Genomic DNA, 19,484 nt, shown 5'->3' on the forward strand with positions numbered 1-19,484 from the left:
AGTAGACAAGGTGGAAGAACGAGAAACAGCCATAGAAATGGAAGTAGATGACTTAAAAAAGAAATTAGAAGAATCTGATAAAAAAGTTGAAGAGACACAGGAGCTGTTAGCTCAGAAGATAGATATAATGGAAAATTATAATAGAAGAAACAATATAAAGATGGTGGGCCTTAAGGAAGATGAAGAAGGCAAAAATATGAAAGAATTTATAAAAGAATGGATCCCTAGGGTCCTAGGAAGAACAGAATTACAGGAAGAAATGGAAATAGAAAGGGCACACAGAACATTAGCCCCTAAACCACAACCACAACAAAAACCAAGATCCATTCTAGTAAAATTCCTAAGATATACAACAAGAGAAAATATATTGGAGAAGGCAATTAAAAAAATAAGAGAAGACAAAAAACCACTGGAATACAAGGGTCAAAAAAAATTTTTCTATCCAGATATAAGTTGTGAACTCCTGAAGAAGAGGAAGGAGTTCAATGCAGCAAAAACGACCCTATGGAAAAAAGTTTATAAATTTATGTTAAAATACCCAGCGGTACTTAAAATAGTTATTCCAGGGCAGCAAAGCAAACTATTCTTGGATCCGGAAGAAGCACAAACATTTGCAGAACAACTACAAAACAGACAGAGAGATGAAGAGAACAAAAATGACAACAAACTATATGTATGTGTGTATGTATATATGTATGTGTGTGTGTATATATATATATATATATATATATATATAAAAAATAGAGTATAGATAAGAACTAAGAAGGGAAAGAAAGGGAAGAAGGGAAGTAAGGAGGGAATTAAGAGAGTGACCTTTGTTATATATGAAGATTAAAATCTTTTTTGGGGGGGGGCTGGGTGGGGAAGAATAACAGTCACTGCGAAATCAGTTGATGCTTGGAAGCAAGCGGATTCGCAAATCCAAATGGAGAGGGGAGATGTGGTTGCCCGACAAGGGACAAAGGGCAACTCAGAAAGGGGAGGGACTATTGGGGTTAAAGGAATTTTAGATATGAAAATAGTGGAAATATTTTATGTTTTAGAAATGTTGTCTTATAATGTGTTCAAAAAAAGAAAGCAGAAATGGATAAGAAGGGAAGGTGGTGATGAGGAAACGAAAAGGAAAGATAAACAAAGTATGAAATGGCTATGTTGAACTATATGACTTTAAATATTAATGAATTACATAACCAAATCAAAAGGAAGAAACTTAAATTTACAGAAAAAAGAAAAAATTGATATAGCATTCGTGCAAGAAACACATCTAACTGAAGTGGAACACAAGAAATTAAAGAGAGATTGGATAGGACATGTAACAGCAGCGTCATATAATTCAAAAGCCAGAGGAGTAGCTATATTAATCAATAAAAATAGAAGAGGAAATAATAGATCCAGCAGGGAGATATGTAATGATAAAATGTCAGATATATTCAGAATTTTGGAATTTACTCAATGTATATTCACCTGATGAAGAAGATCAAAAATTTATGCATGGTATCTTTTCGAAGATAGCAGACACGCAAGGGAACATACTAATAGGAGGGGATTTTAACCTTAATTTTGACTCAAACATGGATAAAACTGGAAAAAAAACTAACAGAAAGAACAAAGTAACCAAATTTATAATTAAATCGATGCAAGAAATGCAACTTTTGGATATATGGAGGAAACAACACCCAAAGGAAAAGGAATATTCATACTATTCGGGTAGACATAAAACATACTCAAGGATAGACCTATTCCTGTTATCAGCCCACATTCAAGGGAGAGTTAGGAAAACGGAATATAAAGCTAGATTATTATCGGACCACTCACCCCTATTATTGGCAATAGAGCTAGAGGACATCCCACCAAGAATGTATAGATGGAGATTAAACTCCATGCTATTTAAAAGACAGGATTTTAGAGAATTCATTGAACGACAAATTAAAATGTACTTTGAAATAAATACGGAATCAGTGAAAGATAAGTTTATACTATGGGACGCAATGAAAGCGTTCATCAGAGGGCAAATAATAAGTTATGTAACTAAGATGAAGAAGGACTACAATCGGGAAACAGAACAGTTGGAAAGGGAAATAAGAAATATAGAAAAAGAATTAGCAATAAAGGAAGATACAACTAAAAGAAGAGAATTGGCAGATAATAAAATAAAATATGAAACACTACAAACATATAAGGTGGCGAAGAACATAAGACAAAACAGAAATATTATGAGCTAGGAGAAAAAACGCACAAAATTCTAGCGTGGCAGCTTAAGACAGAACAAACTAAAAGAATGGTATTGACATTAAGGAAAAAGGACAAACAAATTACATATAATCCAACGGAGATCAATGAAAACTTCAGGGTATTCTACAAGCAACTATATCAAACTGAAAACGAAGGGAAAGAAGACAAAATAGATGAATTTCTAACTAAAATTGAACTACTGAAATTACAAACAGAGGAGCAAAATAAATTAATAAAACCATTTGAAATAGAAGAATTACAGGAGATATTAAAAAAAATCTACCGAACAATAAAACACCAGGAGAGGATGGATTCCCAATAGAATTCTATAAAACATTTAAAGACTTATTAATTCCTCCCCTCCTGGAAGTAATCAACCAGATTGATAAAACACAAAGCATACCAGATTCATGTAAAACAGCAATAATTACAGTAATACCAAAGACAGGGAAAGATCCACTTGCACCAGCGTCATATAGACCAATATCTCTACTTAACACAGATTATAAGATAATAGCTAAACTATTAGCAAACAGATTGGCCGACTATGTACCAAAAATAGTAAATCTAGACCAAACTAGATTTATTAAAAAAAGATGAACAACACAATATCTGTAAATTTATTAACTTAATTCATGCAGTAGAAGTTAATAAAACTCCAACAGTAGCGGTTGCTTTAGACGCAGAGAAGGCCTTTGTCAGAGTAGAATGGAATTATTTATTCAAAGTACTACAAAAATTCAGCCTACCAGAGAAATATATTAATTGGATTAAAGCATTATATAAGGGGCCATTGGCAAAAGTGGCAGTAAATGGATATAAATCAAAACAATTTAACTTAAGCAGATCAACAAGGCAGGGATGTCAACTATCTCCCTCACTGTTCGCGTTAGCTATAGAACCACTAGCAGAACTGATAAGAACAGAAAATAAAATAAAAGGGATAAAAATAAAAGAGAAGGAATATAAAATCAGTCTATTTGCAGATGACGTTATAATATACTTAACAGAACCAGAAATATCAATAAAAGAATTACACAGGAAATTGAAGGAATATGGAGAAGTTCACCTAGGTATACAAATAAATAAAAACCTCGGCCATCTATATAAACTCAATTACCATCCATTATTGAAAAAATTACAAGACGACTTAGAGCATTGGAAAGACTTACCACTAACACTGATAGGAAGGATAAACTGTATTAAAATGAATATTTTCCCAAGGATACAATACCTATTTCAGTCATTACCAATACACCTAACAGAGAAATTCTTCAAGGAGTTAAAGAAAATAATAAGGAAATTCTTATGGAAAGGAGGGGGAAACCGAGGATAGCACTAGATAAATTAACAGAATTGTACAAACAAGGAGGCTTACAACTACCAAACTTTAAGAATTATTATAGAGCCGCACAATTAAGATACCTATCAGATTTTTATCAAACAAGGGAAAATCCAGATTGGACCAGATTAGAACTAGATAAAATAGGGGAGAAGATACCTGAACATATACTATATAAATGGGATGAAAAATTGGTGCAATGTAGGAATTCACTGGAATTGCTTCATCTGCTCAACATTTGGAAGAAGATTCATGTAGAAAGGAATAAAACAAATTACCAACTACCAAAACTAATATTGACGCAAAATCATCTAATCCCTTTCACAATAGATAACCTTTCCTTTAGAGAATGGGAGAGAAAAGGGATCAAAAGAATAGAAAATTGTTTTTCGGGAAATTTAATTATTATCCTTTGAACAAATGAAGGATAAATATAACTCACGATACAATGTTTGCATACTACCAACTGAAGTCCTACTTGAAGGACAAATTGGGAAGCAGTCTGAGGTTACCAGAAGGAAGCAATTTTGAATATGTGATTACAGACACAATGATAATTTAAAAATTTGTAACAAACATGTACATCAAACTGCAAGAAAAGGAGAATGAGGAAACAAACGGTAAACCTAAACAAAAATGGGAACAAGATCTAAACATAAAGATAAAGAAGGAAATATGGGAGAAGCTATGGGAACAACAATTCATGCAATTTGGACATGTGAGAAAGTGGAAAAATTTTGGGAAGATCTAAACCAGATATTAAATAAAATCACAAAAAGCAATATACCAAAAAACCCAGAGATCTTCCTCCTAAGTAATATAAGAAACAAAGAATTTGGACTCGATTTGGATGGAGCACAAAAATGATTTGTTAGGATAGCCCTAGCTGTAGCAAAAAAATGTATTATGTCAACCTGGAAATTAGAAGATAACTTGAGAATACAACAATGGTATATAGAAATGAATAAATGTATTCCATTAGAAAAAAATAACATATAATTTAAGAAATAACATTACAATATTTGAACAAATATGGGAGCCATACATGAAACACAATAGAGAAATCCTACCATGAACTTCCACCACCTAAAAAGACAGGAGAAGACAACGAAAAGAACTGACTCAGTAAAATTTCTTGTTTATTTTTATTAAGTGACAACATTGTTTAACGGGTTTAATGTATCTTATAGATTGAACTTCAAATAAATGGGGAAGGGGGTGAGGAAGGGAGGGAAGGGAGGGGGGAAAAAGGGGGGAAAAAACGACACTATATATTTAAGAAGAAAAATGTCTGTATGTATCTTGGTCAATATGGTTTATAGTGTGAAAAATAAAAAAACTAAATTAAAAAAACCCACCAGCTTTTATGTAAGATCTCCTACATTCCCATCCAAATTAATGATGTGTTCCATAAACTGCAAGGGTTTAGGCACAGATCCCGTGTCACACCACTGGCCACAAGTTTCCACTTGCAAAACCAACCTTCTATCGTCATCCTCTGCCTTCTCTGATGAAGCTGTTTTTTTTTAAAGTAGTGATATCGGACTGAGAGAAGAGAGAGAGTCTGTCGAATTGTTGAAACCACAGTGGAAACGTCGAAGCTTTGAGGTGAAGGGGTTGCAGAGGAAAGAGTTTGAACAAGATTGCAAGGCACCTTAGAGGAATTTGGACAAACTGGCAGGGACTAAAGGAATATTTTCCTTGTGAGGGCAGATTGGTATATTGGTCAATGCAGATGTGGAAGGCTGAATGACTGAGTTCTCTGGTGTGATCTGTGTGATAGATTTTCTTTGCTGAAACAAGATCAAATGTGATTGCAGTTTTGCTTTCTGTAAATGGGAGGAAGATCTGTTCAGACATCTGTTACTTGTTGTATGTTCCCACCAAACTTGACCACAAGCAACAACAATATTTTTTTGCACCTTGGTCAGCTAGCAGAAATATTGCTTCTGTTCTATTTCGATTAATGTTCTGCAAAGAGAGCTGCATTCATTTATTACATTTGCATTAAATGAGAAAATTACCAGAGATAATAAATGCCGAAATATGGGAGAACCTTCCCATCACTGTCTCTGGCCATCTAGCTGTCCATCTGAAAGTTTCAGTACAATTCTGTGGTCTAACATCTGCTTGGTTTTCAAGTTTACTTAATAGTTGTCTAATATTACATGAACACACTATCAGATTCAAGGACAATTCCTCCTGCTGTCATTGGATGATCAAATGGACTTATCAGTAATAAAATGAAGCTGGCCTTGCACTGTTTTTACTTATTTTTCTCGGGAACATCATACTCTGCACTTTTATTTTGCACTACCTGTAGTACTCGAGGATAACCTAGACCACAAGTGTCAAACTCAGGCCCGCAGGCCAAATTTGGCCCGTGATATAATTATATTTGGCCCGCAAGATCATATCAAATATGTATTAGAGCTGGCCACCGCGCCAGTATAGCGCATGCACAGCTAATACTACAAATCCCAGAATGCTTTGCAAATGTGTTGGCGCTGGCCCCTCAGCCCGCTAATTGCCCCCACCTCCTCTCTTTACTTTCACTGGCATCTGCGACCTGTCGCCGAACTCACATGTAATAAACCCCTTACGAAAAATGGCCAAACGAAAGACAAAAAACAGGACCTTTCAAGACAGGTGGGAGGCAAACTCTGACCCCAGAGTTTGATGAACTTGCATCTAAGAAGAGATGCCAAGTATCTGGTTTAGACCCAGGTGCATCAGAGTAAATCACAGTGTAGCAAGCTAAGCTTGGATTAATATTTTCTTTGGTTAACTTTGGACTGTTCATAGTTGAAAGATTGAAGCAAGTTGTTATTTTTTTGACTTGTTGGCTTGTGAAAAAAAGGAGCTTAAAGGCTATAGAGAAATATTATTTATTTCTCATTTGTTAATGCTTCTTCTGGAAAGAGTTTAACCAAAACTATTATTAAACATTTATTTTAATAAGAAAAAGTTTAACATTACATATGTTGAAAGAAGAGAAAACATGCAGATGTTGTTGAAAATTTTCAATAAATATTTAGTTCGGCCCTCGACTTAGTCCAAGTTTTTCATTTTGGCCCTCCGTGAATTTGAGTTTGACACCCCTGACCTAGACAGTGCACAAATTATTTTTCACTGATTCTCTGCATGTGAAACAATGAACAATTTAAATTTGTTCAGGAGATGTGCTGGATGTGATGAGTTCCCAGACAAAATAAAGTTATTCTTGGTGATCCATTGCTCAAGCGAGCACTTTCAAGACTCTGGGCTAGAATTTTGGTTCTCTCAAAATACTGAATATATTGAGTGGGATTAATGATGAACTTTAAGTGGTATAATTATTTTCTCTCATTAGGTGCCAGTGTAATTAGCACTCGCTGTTCCGAGACCTTTGAAACCAAGACTGCTCTTCTTAGTTTGTTCGGAGTTCCACTGTGGTACCATTCTCAATCTCCCAGAGCTGTCATTCAGGTATATAGTCTTCACACTGATGTTTCTTTTGGTCATTAATGTCGTGACTTTGGTGATGGATGGGTTCAAACATCGGTTCCAAATTTACTGTTCAATGCGCCAGAATTAGGGTCTATCCATCTCTGGACTACCTCACACCCAATTTATGTGAAATAGCCACTACATGCATTGCAGTTGCTCCCAGTCAGAAGAATGGTGGAAAAACTCTGTCTACTTTCTCCATCTTCAAGTGTTGAAAGAGTATTTCTTGTTTAGACACCAGTGTTTCTAGCATTAGCCAGATCATGAATCAAAAGCAGCAGATGGGCTCTGCTAACAAATTGAGGCACCTTTTATCAGAATGAAGAGGTATATTAGCAGAAATCTTTGAAAAGGGTTACAGATGGCAAATTCCTGCTACTGTAACGAAAACCCCAATCCTTTGTGGTCTTTTAATAAAGAATCAGTCTTCTGTGGAAAGGGATGCTCTTTGTGGATAGTTATTGGTAGTGACGGCTTTTCTGATTTGTTTGTCTTCTCTCTTGCAGCCTGATGTTAATCCTGGGAACTGTTGGGCATTCAAAGGCTCCCAAGGCTTCGTTGTCATCCAACTTGCTGCCCCAATCAGGCCAACAGCCTTTACGCTGGAGCACATTCCAAGATCAATAGCTCTCCTTGGATCAACGAGCAGTGCCCCTCAAGACTTCTCTGTTTTTGTGAGTGAAACATGTAGAATCACGGGGAATCACAGTTTGTCTGGCAGACATGCAGCTGTACAAGGCAAGGAATTCTTGGACGTTAGGTTTGATATTCAGGGTCCTGAGAGGTCATGCAGCCCACACTATTGGCATTAACAAGTTCTGTCAAACATTAACAAACTTCAGTCTAATTGACAAGGCAAAGAACACTTCGTACTAACCAGTGACGAGGAAATGCACTCTGGAAGAGGACCAGAGCATATCATGGAATGGTGTCCAGTTTCTGTTATCCAGAGACTAAATGCTGATGTTCCAACGTTCAAGTAACCTGTCTCCTTTAACTTCAATGACTGTCACTAAACATATTTCTCATATCACCTAATTTGCCCCACAGTATTTAATATTAAATCCCGTAAAATAATGCCCCATTGTTCCAAATCCCATTCACCCTATTGTCTCCCTGTCCACAACAGTAAACTCTGAATCAAGGCTCTCTAATGTAATCAATCTTCCATGCTGCACAAACTAATGTATAGTCTTTCCATGCTTTATAACTCTGACTCTAATCTTCAAAGCTGGTATCCACAAAAGCATTGTACAGCAGTTAAGTAACCGCATAATCAATAGATTATGGTTGTTTGTTCATGCCAAGTGATTTCCTGATCGGTGGTGAGCAATTCTCGCAAGATTGATGATGGATTGCTTCCACTCCACTTCTGAGTAGAGATGTTGAAGAGGCCAATGTGGGGCGCATTAACTACCACAAATGAAGCAAGAGGTGGTGAATAGGGCAACAGGTGGGTGAGGGAGTGTGCATGGTCCCTTTTCCATTTGCATACATTGTCAAGGAGAGTTAAATGGTCCTTCTCCACTTTGAGTGTTCCTGACCCAGATATGCTCAGGGGGAATGTTACACTGTAAGAAGGTTTTAAGAACATCCTTGAATCCTTTTCTCTATCTGGTGATATCTTGCCTTAACATAGTTCCCTGACAATGGAAACGTGGGTAGACTAGGGGTGAGAAAGATGTATTGCATTGATTTAAGAGCTGGATGTCATGTCACTTTATACAAAAGTCAAGTTGGGCTCCACTTGCATTGTTAGAGGTTTTATTCTGTTCAAAATACAAATAAGCCAGTCACATGGAGGTGCTCCTGAACCAATGCAAGTTACTTGCTGAGTGTGCAGGATGTGGTCATTTCATTCAGAATGCTTGGGTACAGATTAGTTTCACTTCCTAAATGAAATGATAAAATACTTCCAGTTGACATTTTTAGGAAACTTCCGAATGAACTTATTTTGTTTATTCAGCAAGCAAGAATCATTGTCCTAGCCACTTCAGCTACAAAGTATAATTGTTGGTCTGACTTGAGAGTTGTAAGGTAAAATGTAAGGAGTTACCCTGTGCAGGGCTGTAACAAGATGTGAATGCATCCTTGTACTTACAAGATAAGAGAGACATTGATGGATTGAGAGGCAGGAAGCTAGCAGGGAAAGGATAGCAACAGTTTTAGTCATTGGACAAGTAATGATATGATGATGTTCTAAGCACGTATCCAAGGGTATAAAAAAATCACCATTTTGCTGATAACGGCAGAATGCATTCTCCGACTAACATTGTTAGTCGCAAGTGTTACAATCCGGTAATAAAGAACAAAGAACCCTGATTTCGACTCAGTCTGGTGTTTGTCTCACTCATTCATGAACAAAGCAGACCTAACAGAGTACAGCAAAAGATTGTTCATTTCTACTTGTTCACAGGGCTTGGACGATGAGAATCGGCAAGAAGGGTTCCTGTTTGGACAGTACACATATAACCAGGAAGCAGATTCGATCCAGACATTCTATGTGCAGGTATGGAAACACCGAGAAGACTCAAATATTTACTCATCTTTTCCCAAAGTACTTTTCTAACTGTCGTAACTGGTAGTTACTAATTGAAACTTGGCATGCAACACCATCTGATAGTTGACTCCTACAGGTATTTGAAATATGAATTCAACCTTTGATGCTAACTTCACCCAGATTTGCCATTTCACACTTTCGCTTCAAAGGTTTTGCAGAAGGCCACGCTGATTCATTAATTGAAGCAGGGCGGCAAACATGAATTGATGTGATCCAAGTGCCGCCAGCGAATGAATTGGGGCTGAAATCCAGCATAGAAAGTGAAGGCCTGACATTCAGACATAGCACTGTTTTATTTCAATGTGAAGTGCCTGAAAATTATTTTTATCCTGGAGATTGCGACGTTTTCTGTCACTTTATTTTATTTCCTTCACCCCGCTCGCTCCCTGACCCCAACCTCCACTGCATCCAGAGCAGAGCGTGCAAGGTGAGGTTATTCTTTTTTTTGTGACAGCGCAGGAGAAATTAGATAAAGTTTTTCATGCCCAGGGTTACTGATCATGAGAACATTCAGTCAGATTGTAGCTGATATCTCATCACTTTCCTGTACCAGCCCCTTTTGTCTTTCATTTCCCTCAATTAAAAGTAACTATTGAATATGCTCAGTGACTGAAGCTTCTACAGGATCTTGGGCAAAGAATTCTGAATATTCAACACCTCTTATTTTGAGAGCATAACCTTGAGTTCTAGACATACAAGCCTGGAAAACATCAACTCTGCATCTGCTCTCAAAGCTCCTTTATAAAAAGAAAATCTAACTTTCCAAAGAGTTTAACCTCTCATTCTTCTAACAGTACCAGTGCAGTACATTTAGTTTCTACTCCTATGACAAATCCACCTTGCGGAACAGAAATGCGCCTTTGGTCCACTATCACTGGAAGCTGATTATGGTTTGTTGCACACAATTGAAAGGAGATCTTTCCTTCAGGAGACTAGTCCTCTGTTCGTATGATGTGGCCTCACTGAAGCCCTACGTAATTAAAATAAGACATTTCCACAGTTGGAGTAAAATTCTCATAATAAAGTCCAATGATTACTTCTCATATTGCTTGCTGTACCTGCATGTAAACTTTTCTTGATTTGTGTACGAGGACACCTGCGTCCTCCAGAACACCAGCACTTTTCAATCTTTTTTTAAAAAAAACTTCTTCCCAACCAACCCAAGTATATGCCCTCACATTTTTCTGCATTATATTCCATCTGGATGTCCTTGTTCAGTCTTTTAATCTGACTTTATCTAAAGAAGCCTCTATGAATTGTCCTCATCCAATCCTTGTTACCCCTCAATTTATGACATTTTTGGAAGTCCAAATACATTTAATCACGTGTTCTGCTAGTTACAACCTTAAAAAAAAAAGAATGGATTTGTCCAACATGATTTTCTCTCTTAAGATTCCTTTGTTATGCGCCAATACACACAATGTAATAATGCAGAAAATTCATCAACTCCTGTTTGCCATAAAGACACACAGAGACACCACAAGCATAGCCTGGTGCCCCCATCAATGAGAGAAAAGCAAGAGTCCTTTCGGAGACATTGTGTCTGTGGATTTGCTTCCAGCACTCCCACAACCTTTGCAGCCTCACAACTTCCTGTTCGATCCATTGACTTCCCAGATCCAAACCTCCGATACGATCAAGAAGCCTTCAGTGCCCGAGCTTTGGGAGTCCTTCTTGTCCTTGGTAACTTCACAAATCCTAGTCCCATGAGCCGGTCTCCAGCAGCACACAGGCACAGTACATCACTTGCTGGTCTGCTTCTCTCTCTCTCTCAGCAGGGTGTGTTCTCCTGCTCTGATGCCCTAATCCCATGGAGTCCGCTACCCCCTTGTGGTCCTCTGCCAAGCACGGGCACTGTCATCTTGAGCATGGACTCCATGGTTTCAAAGATTTTTTTTTTAAAATACCATCGGCTCCTTTAAAGCCTCTACAAGCCCATTGGAGTGACGACATGAGGACCTGTGGAGGAACACTGTCTCGGCTCCCTGCTCCCCTGGGTACCTGCACCAGAGCTGCCAGCTCCAGCAGCTGGAATCAATCTTGACTGCACTCAACCTTATTTATTTTAACCATCGTGTTACCACTTCTAATAATAGTTTACAGTATTTTCCATAACTGGTTCCTAAAAGTCAGATTGATGTGTAATTTCTTCCCAATGTTTCATTCCCTCTTCCTAACTGGAGGTATATTAGCTATCTTCTAATATTTGGGAAATCTTCTGCAATTTATGGAAGTTTGAATCCTCTTTTAAAATCTGAGGATGAAGGTAATCCAATCATAGGGATTTATCACTTTTGAGTCACCTTTATTTTTCCGAATGCTTTTTGCTTTACTCATCCTAATTACTCTGAGCTCCTTTTCTCTGGATCTATAGTTTTCCACTATTTCCTTCTACCTTCACAATACACTGCTGTAACTAAGGTAACTGCCATTTGTTCAAGGCCTAATCCCAAATAATCTGGTGTCTAATCCACTGATACGCTATTAACCCAATGAGCAGCCAAGACCTTGGATGCACTAAGCTTGCTTGTGGATTCCTTCAGAACTTACTTTCTCGATCTTGCTTACAGTTCATGGCATCCTGTCCCCTCTCATAGATATGTAGTCCCTGTCAATAATGCTCGAGACCTTGGGGTTTAATACATCAGATGGAACAGTGGTAGGAAGTTTCCATCCACATAGCTTCACTTGTTTATAGCAAAGATGTCAGGAGTGCGATGTAAATGTCTGGAATAACAAGTTAAATGAACAGAAAAGTGATTAATAATGCTGAAATACTCAGCAAATCAGGCAGCATTTGTCTTTTTTAATTTTTTTAAATTTATTGGACCATGAATCATATCAATAACCATATACAAGTGTTCATCATTAAATCAGGCAGCATGTGTGAAGAGGGAAACATTTAAAGTTGACTTTTCATTGCAAAGTGGGGGTTAGTGAGAGATGAATTTATTTTATGATGCAAAGGGGAACAGGAAGGAGATCAGGGTTTGTGGCTAATCTACTTGAAGCAAATACCAACTGCAAACTCTCTCAATCCAACCAGAATACAGGTTTACTTTGTATAGCCAGTTAATCAAGATCCATCAGTTGTCTCCAAGCAGGCCTGTGTGAGCATGGCCCCTCCTCACCTGATGCTACATTGGCTTCTCCCAATGTTTCCTGTTATAATTTGAAATCCATTTTATCTTCTCACCCCTGAAACATCTAGTACTACTTTATACGCACAATTCTTATTCTCGGTGTGATGTTATTGAATAAGATGAACAGAGCAGAAGCACAGAAAATGTACTCAAATTATGTAACATACAAGTTGATCTGTACCAAAGCCCCTCTGCTACCTTACACTATCTTTGCAATGAATCACATGTTCCCTGATCTAACATTGTCTTTTGCTTGTTTTTTTGGCTGTAGAATAAAGATCCAGCAGTATATCAAGTCATTGAACTGAGGGTGAACAGTAACTGGGGTCATCCGGAATACACCTGTCTCTACCGGTTCCGTGTCCATGGAGAACCCGTGATGTAATTCCAGGAGTCCGCTCACCTGGATTCTACAGCCCTACGAGGACCTGGCCAGGTTTTACTCTCTCCACAGTCCTGGCGACTCTTCTATTTGCTGCCCAAAATTTGCTCTGTTGCTTATTACAAATAAATAAAAACAAAACCAATTTTCAGGAAGGAATTAGAAGTATTGAAAAAGAAACTCTCAATTTCAAGATTGCAAATATGAATAATTTGGAAGAAATCAATTAGATGCCTCAATTCACCCTTCAGATTTAATGTCCATCTGGCTATCCCAGTTTGAGCACTTATTTTCATTAAGGATCTTGGGGTTAATTTTTTTTTAGTATACTGGACCGGCAAATAATTCCATGTTGATTTCCTGTCTTCTGGCAACAAGAACTCACCGGCAAATGAAGTATATTTTTTAGGCATCCAGATGTTTCCTCTTGTAAGATTTAACTCCAATTATAAGTATGAAGTTTGCAAATATTAGAAAACATTTGTATTTGTCTGTGAATGGTTATCAATTCCAATACAGTAGAAGTCAGATTGCTCGGAGATAGGGTCGATCCAGATTTTGGGATTTTCCAGATTCTCAGGCAGTACTTTTAAAACTCAAATTTAAGGAGGAATGAAGAAGAGATGAACAGGTAAATGTTGATAATTTATTCATAGGGAAATACAGCAGGTTATAGTAGTACTGGATATCAAGACAAGTAGTTTTAAAGAAAAATAAAGTCAACAAGTGTTGCTTGATACTTCTGTGCACCTGTGGTGTTTCAGCACACATGCACATAAAAGCCCACTAAATTTAAAAAGTTAGAGTTTTCAAAAAGTCTGGTTTCTCTGGTGATCTGGATTTCTGGACCTCTACTGTAGTATGCCCACACATTCCAGTCAAAGGATAGGTGAGTGCAGGAATATTCTTGGAACATTTTAGTGCAGGAATATTCTTGGAACATTTGTTCTCATCAAGTGTCCAATTGCACTCCCATTAAATGGGTTACTAATCATTGATATAAATCCACTCCAACTTGTAGAACATTAAGAAGAGAATTATGCAAGTTGCCAGCACAGATGCATAGGTTAGCGTGGAATAGAAAAGAATTCTAATATTCCCAGGAATTTCAGGTATCTTGGAGAATTCTAATTCCTACCAGTCAGATGGCCTTGGGCAAGCCAAAATCTACATTGCTTTTGTCCATGTACGTTCACAAAGCTGATCAGCTATTGCCCATTCGTTGGTTGTTTTAATCAGTACCCTCATTTGGACTGGTGGACGTCTTTTCTGGTCACATGCTTTTATGGTTACTTTCCAGATGGAGCCTGTGACAAATTACCAATCGAGACACCCAGTTTTTATTAATGTATGGATTTCTCGGGATGTGGATTTAAGGCAAGTCCTGTGTTCACTGCAAAATTCTAATTGCCCAACTGGTAACTTAGCAGAAACACTGCCACAGTATTTGAGGGTTCCTGGTCATGTATTATTTTTAATTGGTTCCAAAGGAAAAGCTTTAAAAAAAATCCAAACACTGTAAATACCAAGCAGGCCAAGTGGGAACTTTGGATCAATTAACTTTTCCCAGAGATCTTCTGAAATGTTAGCTGTTTTTGCATGACCTACTGAATTTCCAGTATTCTATTTTTATCTGCTCAAAAAAACGTGCAGTAAGTGCGCTCTCTACTGACGTGACCTGTCCTCACTGCCAATGTTGGTCAGGGTAAGGATGTAAGGAAATGTTATCTTTTGTCTCTCGTATTTATTCCTCTTTCTCTTTGGCACAACTAGAATTTATGTGCATCCCAATTACCCTACATATAGAATGGTGTTCTATTTGGAGGGGTGGTGTTCACAGATACCTCCGGTCCTTATCCTTGGTGGTAGAGGTGCTTTCGGAGTAACTGCAGCATGTCATGTAGTTGTACAGACTGCAGCCACTGTGTGTTGGTGGTGGAGGCAATGAATGTGTAAGTTGGTGGAAATGGTGTCTTTGAATTTTTTTTTAAAGGCAGAGGTGGACAAAATCTTGGCAACCAGGGTTACTGTAGGTAGATGAGGATGTGGAGCTGAGGTTAATGTTAGATCAGCTGTCATCTTGTTAAATTGTGGAGCAGGTTTCAGAAGCTAGGTGGCCTATCCAAATTCTATCTAATTCATTTGTATGATTTGTAGTATGTTAAGAGCTAGATGTTTCTGCACCTTAAATAATTTTAGTGTCTGTAACCTTTTGATAACTGCAAGTTTAAATCCAATTAGGTGAGTGTTAATTCTTCAAAAAACATGGCTTCCCCTCTATCAGCATCAATTTGACCCTTACCCATATCTCCATTTTCTGCACATCTGCCCTAGCTCCTCTGCCCCCAGATGAAACAAAAAGGTTTCCCATTGTCCTCGCCTACCACACCACCTGTCTCTGCATCCAACATCATCCTATCACCAGACACATCCTCCCCTCTCCATCTTCCGTAGGGACCGCTCCCTCCATGACTCCCTCGTCCATTCATCTCTTCTCATTTAATCGGTCCCTTGCCACCTTCCCCTGTGACTACAGGAAATGCCACACTTGCGCCCACACCACCTCTCTCACCACTATTCGGGGCCCCAAACAGTCCTTCCAAGTGAAACAACATTTGTTAATCTGTACGAGTCATCTACTGTATTCTGTGCTCCTGTTCTGGCCTTCTTTAAACCAGATAAACTAAATGCAAATTGGGAGATTGCTTCACTAAGTACCTTTGCTTTGTCTGCATCATCGATAGGGATCTCCCAGAAGCCAACCATTTCGATTCTGCGTCCCACTCCTGCAGCAACATGTCCGTCCATGGTCTCATGAACTGCCAAACCAAGATTGCCCATAAATTGGAGGAACAACACCTAATATTCCATCTGGGAGCTCTTCAACTGGATGGCATTAACATTACCCATTTCTGCTGGACCACGTTCTCCCTCTCTTCCCTATCCCTCTATCTCCTTTCCTCCCTGTTTGCTGTTGTGCCCTCCCTCCCTTATCTACCTGTTAACTGTGGGCCTGTGCTCCTCCACACCCCCCACCATTTTATTCAGGGGCCTGTCTACATTTTGCTCATACCTTGATGAAAGATTAAAGCCCAAGACGTCAGTGATGTATCTCTATGATATCAAGTCTGTTGTTTGACCTGCTGAGTTTCTCCAGCATTGAGTTTTTATTTAAGTGAATGTTATTCTGTTCATCTGATGTGCACTCTCCCTCCTGTCCTTGAATGTGATCAATGGTGGATGTGCTCGTGTACTAGATAAGCACGCACCATCTAACTTTATTTGATTGTTTTTTCTTCACATATTTAGCAGTTCATTAGAATGATATTACTGTACCATTGTTCAAAAGGCTGACTGCAAGGTTTAGTACAAGATCACCAAACCCCAAACTACATAACTGCAGCAAACAACAAGGCCTTCATTTAGCACCCGCTGCTATACATTCAGTGCAAAATAAGGGTTCAGAATGAACCAGAAATTCTCTTTTAATTAACAGCAGCTACTTAACAGTTGGAGATATGGGATTTCTGACTAGCTACATCAGGCTCTAGTTGGAATTTATTTTTCCATCCTTTTTATTTTATTGGATGTTACCAACCGTTCTTGATTTGTTTGCCCATGTGATTTTGTTCATGGATGCAAAGTGCTTCGTAGATTCAATGTTACGTATGGATCAGAGAGAAGGGGTAGTACATTGCTAAACAGGTACATCACACTGTAGAATGTCTCCTTAAGGAACCAATCAAAGGCTTCGGGGAAGGCTAAACGCACAAGCAGTTACTATCCACAGTAAAAGTCTCATCCAACATGCCACTGCCATTTCATATCCAAAGAACCACATTGAAACAGTTTTCCTTGGTTTGCTTTCCAACCAATAAAGACACAGGTGTTGAGCTACCCAACTAGCCACTTTGTACTATTATCGATTTGCTTTCCTCAACACTGACCCTAACCTACCAGTAAGAGTCATTGATCCTGGTAAGCCCATATCCTCTGTCTACATTTAGTCCTTTCCCCATTTTACATATTGCTAGACAACCAAGAAACGAGTTACTCTGCTCTATCAATGATTTTGTAAATATCATCTCTGGGAAAGTTCCATTACATTTGCGCAGCTCTCCTTATCCTGCATCAAAAGCCTGTTGAATTTGTATATTCTACAGTACACGTCTCCTTCAAATTATCAAAATTACCTTTGTAATGGTTAATGAGTTTGGCACCAAGTAATGAAGCTTGAATAAATCTATATACAGGATGAGTTGATGCACCAGGGTACTATATGCATCATGGACTGGATTTAAACCTCAAGATCTGGACAGGAATTGTATCATGCACAACTTCTAAATCGCCAGTCTGTTGCACTAATGACGATCTGAGTTTCCAAAGGCTAGTGTGTAAAATTGAAGCCTTTTGGAGGTCAATTTGTGCTCATTGGTAGCTGTATCGCACAGGCTTTAATGTACATCCAACATTGCATTATATAGCTGGTCCAAAATGGATGAAGCAGTGTTACGTTTCCTGATTTAATATTTTGTGCTTTTTTTTTTTCATAAAGTCAAGATTTTTTTTTCTTGACGCTAGAGATGAATGCAAATGCCGAGAAAGAATCTGATGCAAGGTAATTAAAAGGGCTGCAGGCACAAATCTGGAAAGTTCCCTACCCGTATTTACTGTATTGCCATAGTTTGTTTTTACAGTGTAAATGTACCCCATTTGCATTAGCGTCGACTAGATGAGATTAAAATGTTCTAATTTCCTCCCACCCCCACCCCATAGTTTTGTCCTTGTAGTTGGTGTTAATTTGGAAAAATGTCATAAAACCAATGCTTATTGCCCAGGGACTAGTACTTTAGCTCTCAAACTTGCAGTATTAACTATGAACCTGATACATGTGTCATGAGGAATGTTTGCACTACGCTATTGCACTGCTCATAAGCACCTTTAAGATGTTAATGGATTTGTCACAATGATTCAAAGAGAACCAGCAAAATGAAGTTAAATTATTGCCAGCTAATGTTTTTTTTATATAATGATTGCATGTAGGTATTAACTTATTGATACAGGGCTACCATCTATATAAATATATGGAGATAAAAAGGCTGTTAAAATTGATCTGATTTTTAACCAAAAGATGCAACAGTTGAAGTAGATTATCCATCCACACTGCCATACGGTGGGTTTTAACCAGAATATAAATGTGAAAACCACACAGTGGAAGAGCTATACATTACATTTCTCCCCTAATATGGTTTCTTGCTCCACTGATTTCATGAAATGTTTGACATAGTGCATTTGTGATTAAAACAATGGTTTAATTAATAATGTAAATAAGGATAATGTTCCTAAAAAAGCTTTGAATTGAAATGCAAAAGTAGCAGTATTTGTCCTAGGTTCTTTAAAAACATGTCTCTATTACACTTTAGTGAATATTGTTTGCGATTTTAGAAGAAAAAAATCAAATATACAGTCCATGTTTTTGTATCTGTTATAAATTGTCAATTCCAGCATGTCATAATTACTTGACCAATGCAAGTATTTTCTACACTTAAGGATTCTGGAATTTTTATGCTTCTCTCTGATTTACCAATGTTTCGTTATTTGCACTGCCTAAAAATAAAGCTTCAACTGCATTGAAAAGGTGTGATGTACTTTGAAATATCTAAAATTGAACAAAAAAATTTGATCCAATTAAGCTTGCCTACAGTTGTTAGAAATGTCTTGAAGGCAGCAAAAAAAAATCACGTTAGTTTCTTATTCTGACTTGAGGAGTAGATTTCCCTCTTTGGGATGGCTACTGGCAATATTGATAGCAAATGACTCAGGCCTCGTTGGCAACAGTTTACTCGAGCTTCTGTGAGTTAAAAAAAAAAATTCCCTGCTCACCATTGTATCAGTCAGCTAGATTGTACTGTTCCAGATTTATCGGTGCTTCATAAATTGAGATGCATTGTCCCTCAGAATGAATGTATTCTTCACCAAAATTAAACTGGTCTGTGGTTATCATTTCCTTTGCAAACAATGGTACAATATTAATAATTATCTAATCTTCTGAGTCAGCCTGGGCCTTAATGTGGATGAATCAAAGGAGATGATCGTGGAGTTCAGGAGCACCAGAACAACATCAAATACTCTGTAGTGGAGAGCATCAAGTTCTTTGAAGTCCATTTAACTAGTGACCTATCGTGGACACACATATCAATTGTCAGGAAGGCACCACAGTGACTGCACTTCCCGAGAAGACTGAAACGGGCAAGGCTACCATCCATCATCATGTCAACGTACAGGAGCTCCATTGAGAGTGACCAGCTGTATCACACTGGTATGGCTGTTGTGGGA

General features: G+C 38.0%; 1 protein-coding gene across 5 annotated transcripts in view; it reads left to right on the forward strand.

Annotated features, from left to right (window-relative positions):
- sun2 (Sad1 and UNC84 domain containing 2) overlaps window positions 1-13,303 on the forward strand; it is a 60,982-nt gene extending 47,679 nt beyond the window's left edge. For all 5 annotated transcript variants that reach the window (XM_069908529.1, XM_069908532.1, XM_069908533.1 and 2 more), the window contains 4 exons: window positions 6,927-7,042; window positions 7,570-7,737; window positions 9,480-9,572; window positions 13,038-13,303. In XM_069908529.1, coding sequence (XP_069764630.1) covers window positions 6,927-7,042; window positions 7,570-7,737; window positions 9,480-9,572; window positions 13,038-13,151 — 491 coding nt within the window. In that variant the 3' untranslated portion in view covers window positions 13,152-13,303. The remainder of the gene's footprint in view (window positions 1-6,926; window positions 7,043-7,569; window positions 7,738-9,479; window positions 9,573-13,037) is intronic.
- Window positions 13,304-19,484: the final 6,181 nt, after the last annotated feature.

Source organism: Narcine bancroftii, chromosome 13 (assembly GCF_036971445.1).
Source record: "Narcine bancroftii isolate sNarBan1 chromosome 13, sNarBan1.hap1, whole genome shotgun sequence".
NCBI classification, from domain to species: domain Eukaryota; kingdom Metazoa; phylum Chordata; class Chondrichthyes; order Torpediniformes; family Narcinidae; genus Narcine; species Narcine bancroftii.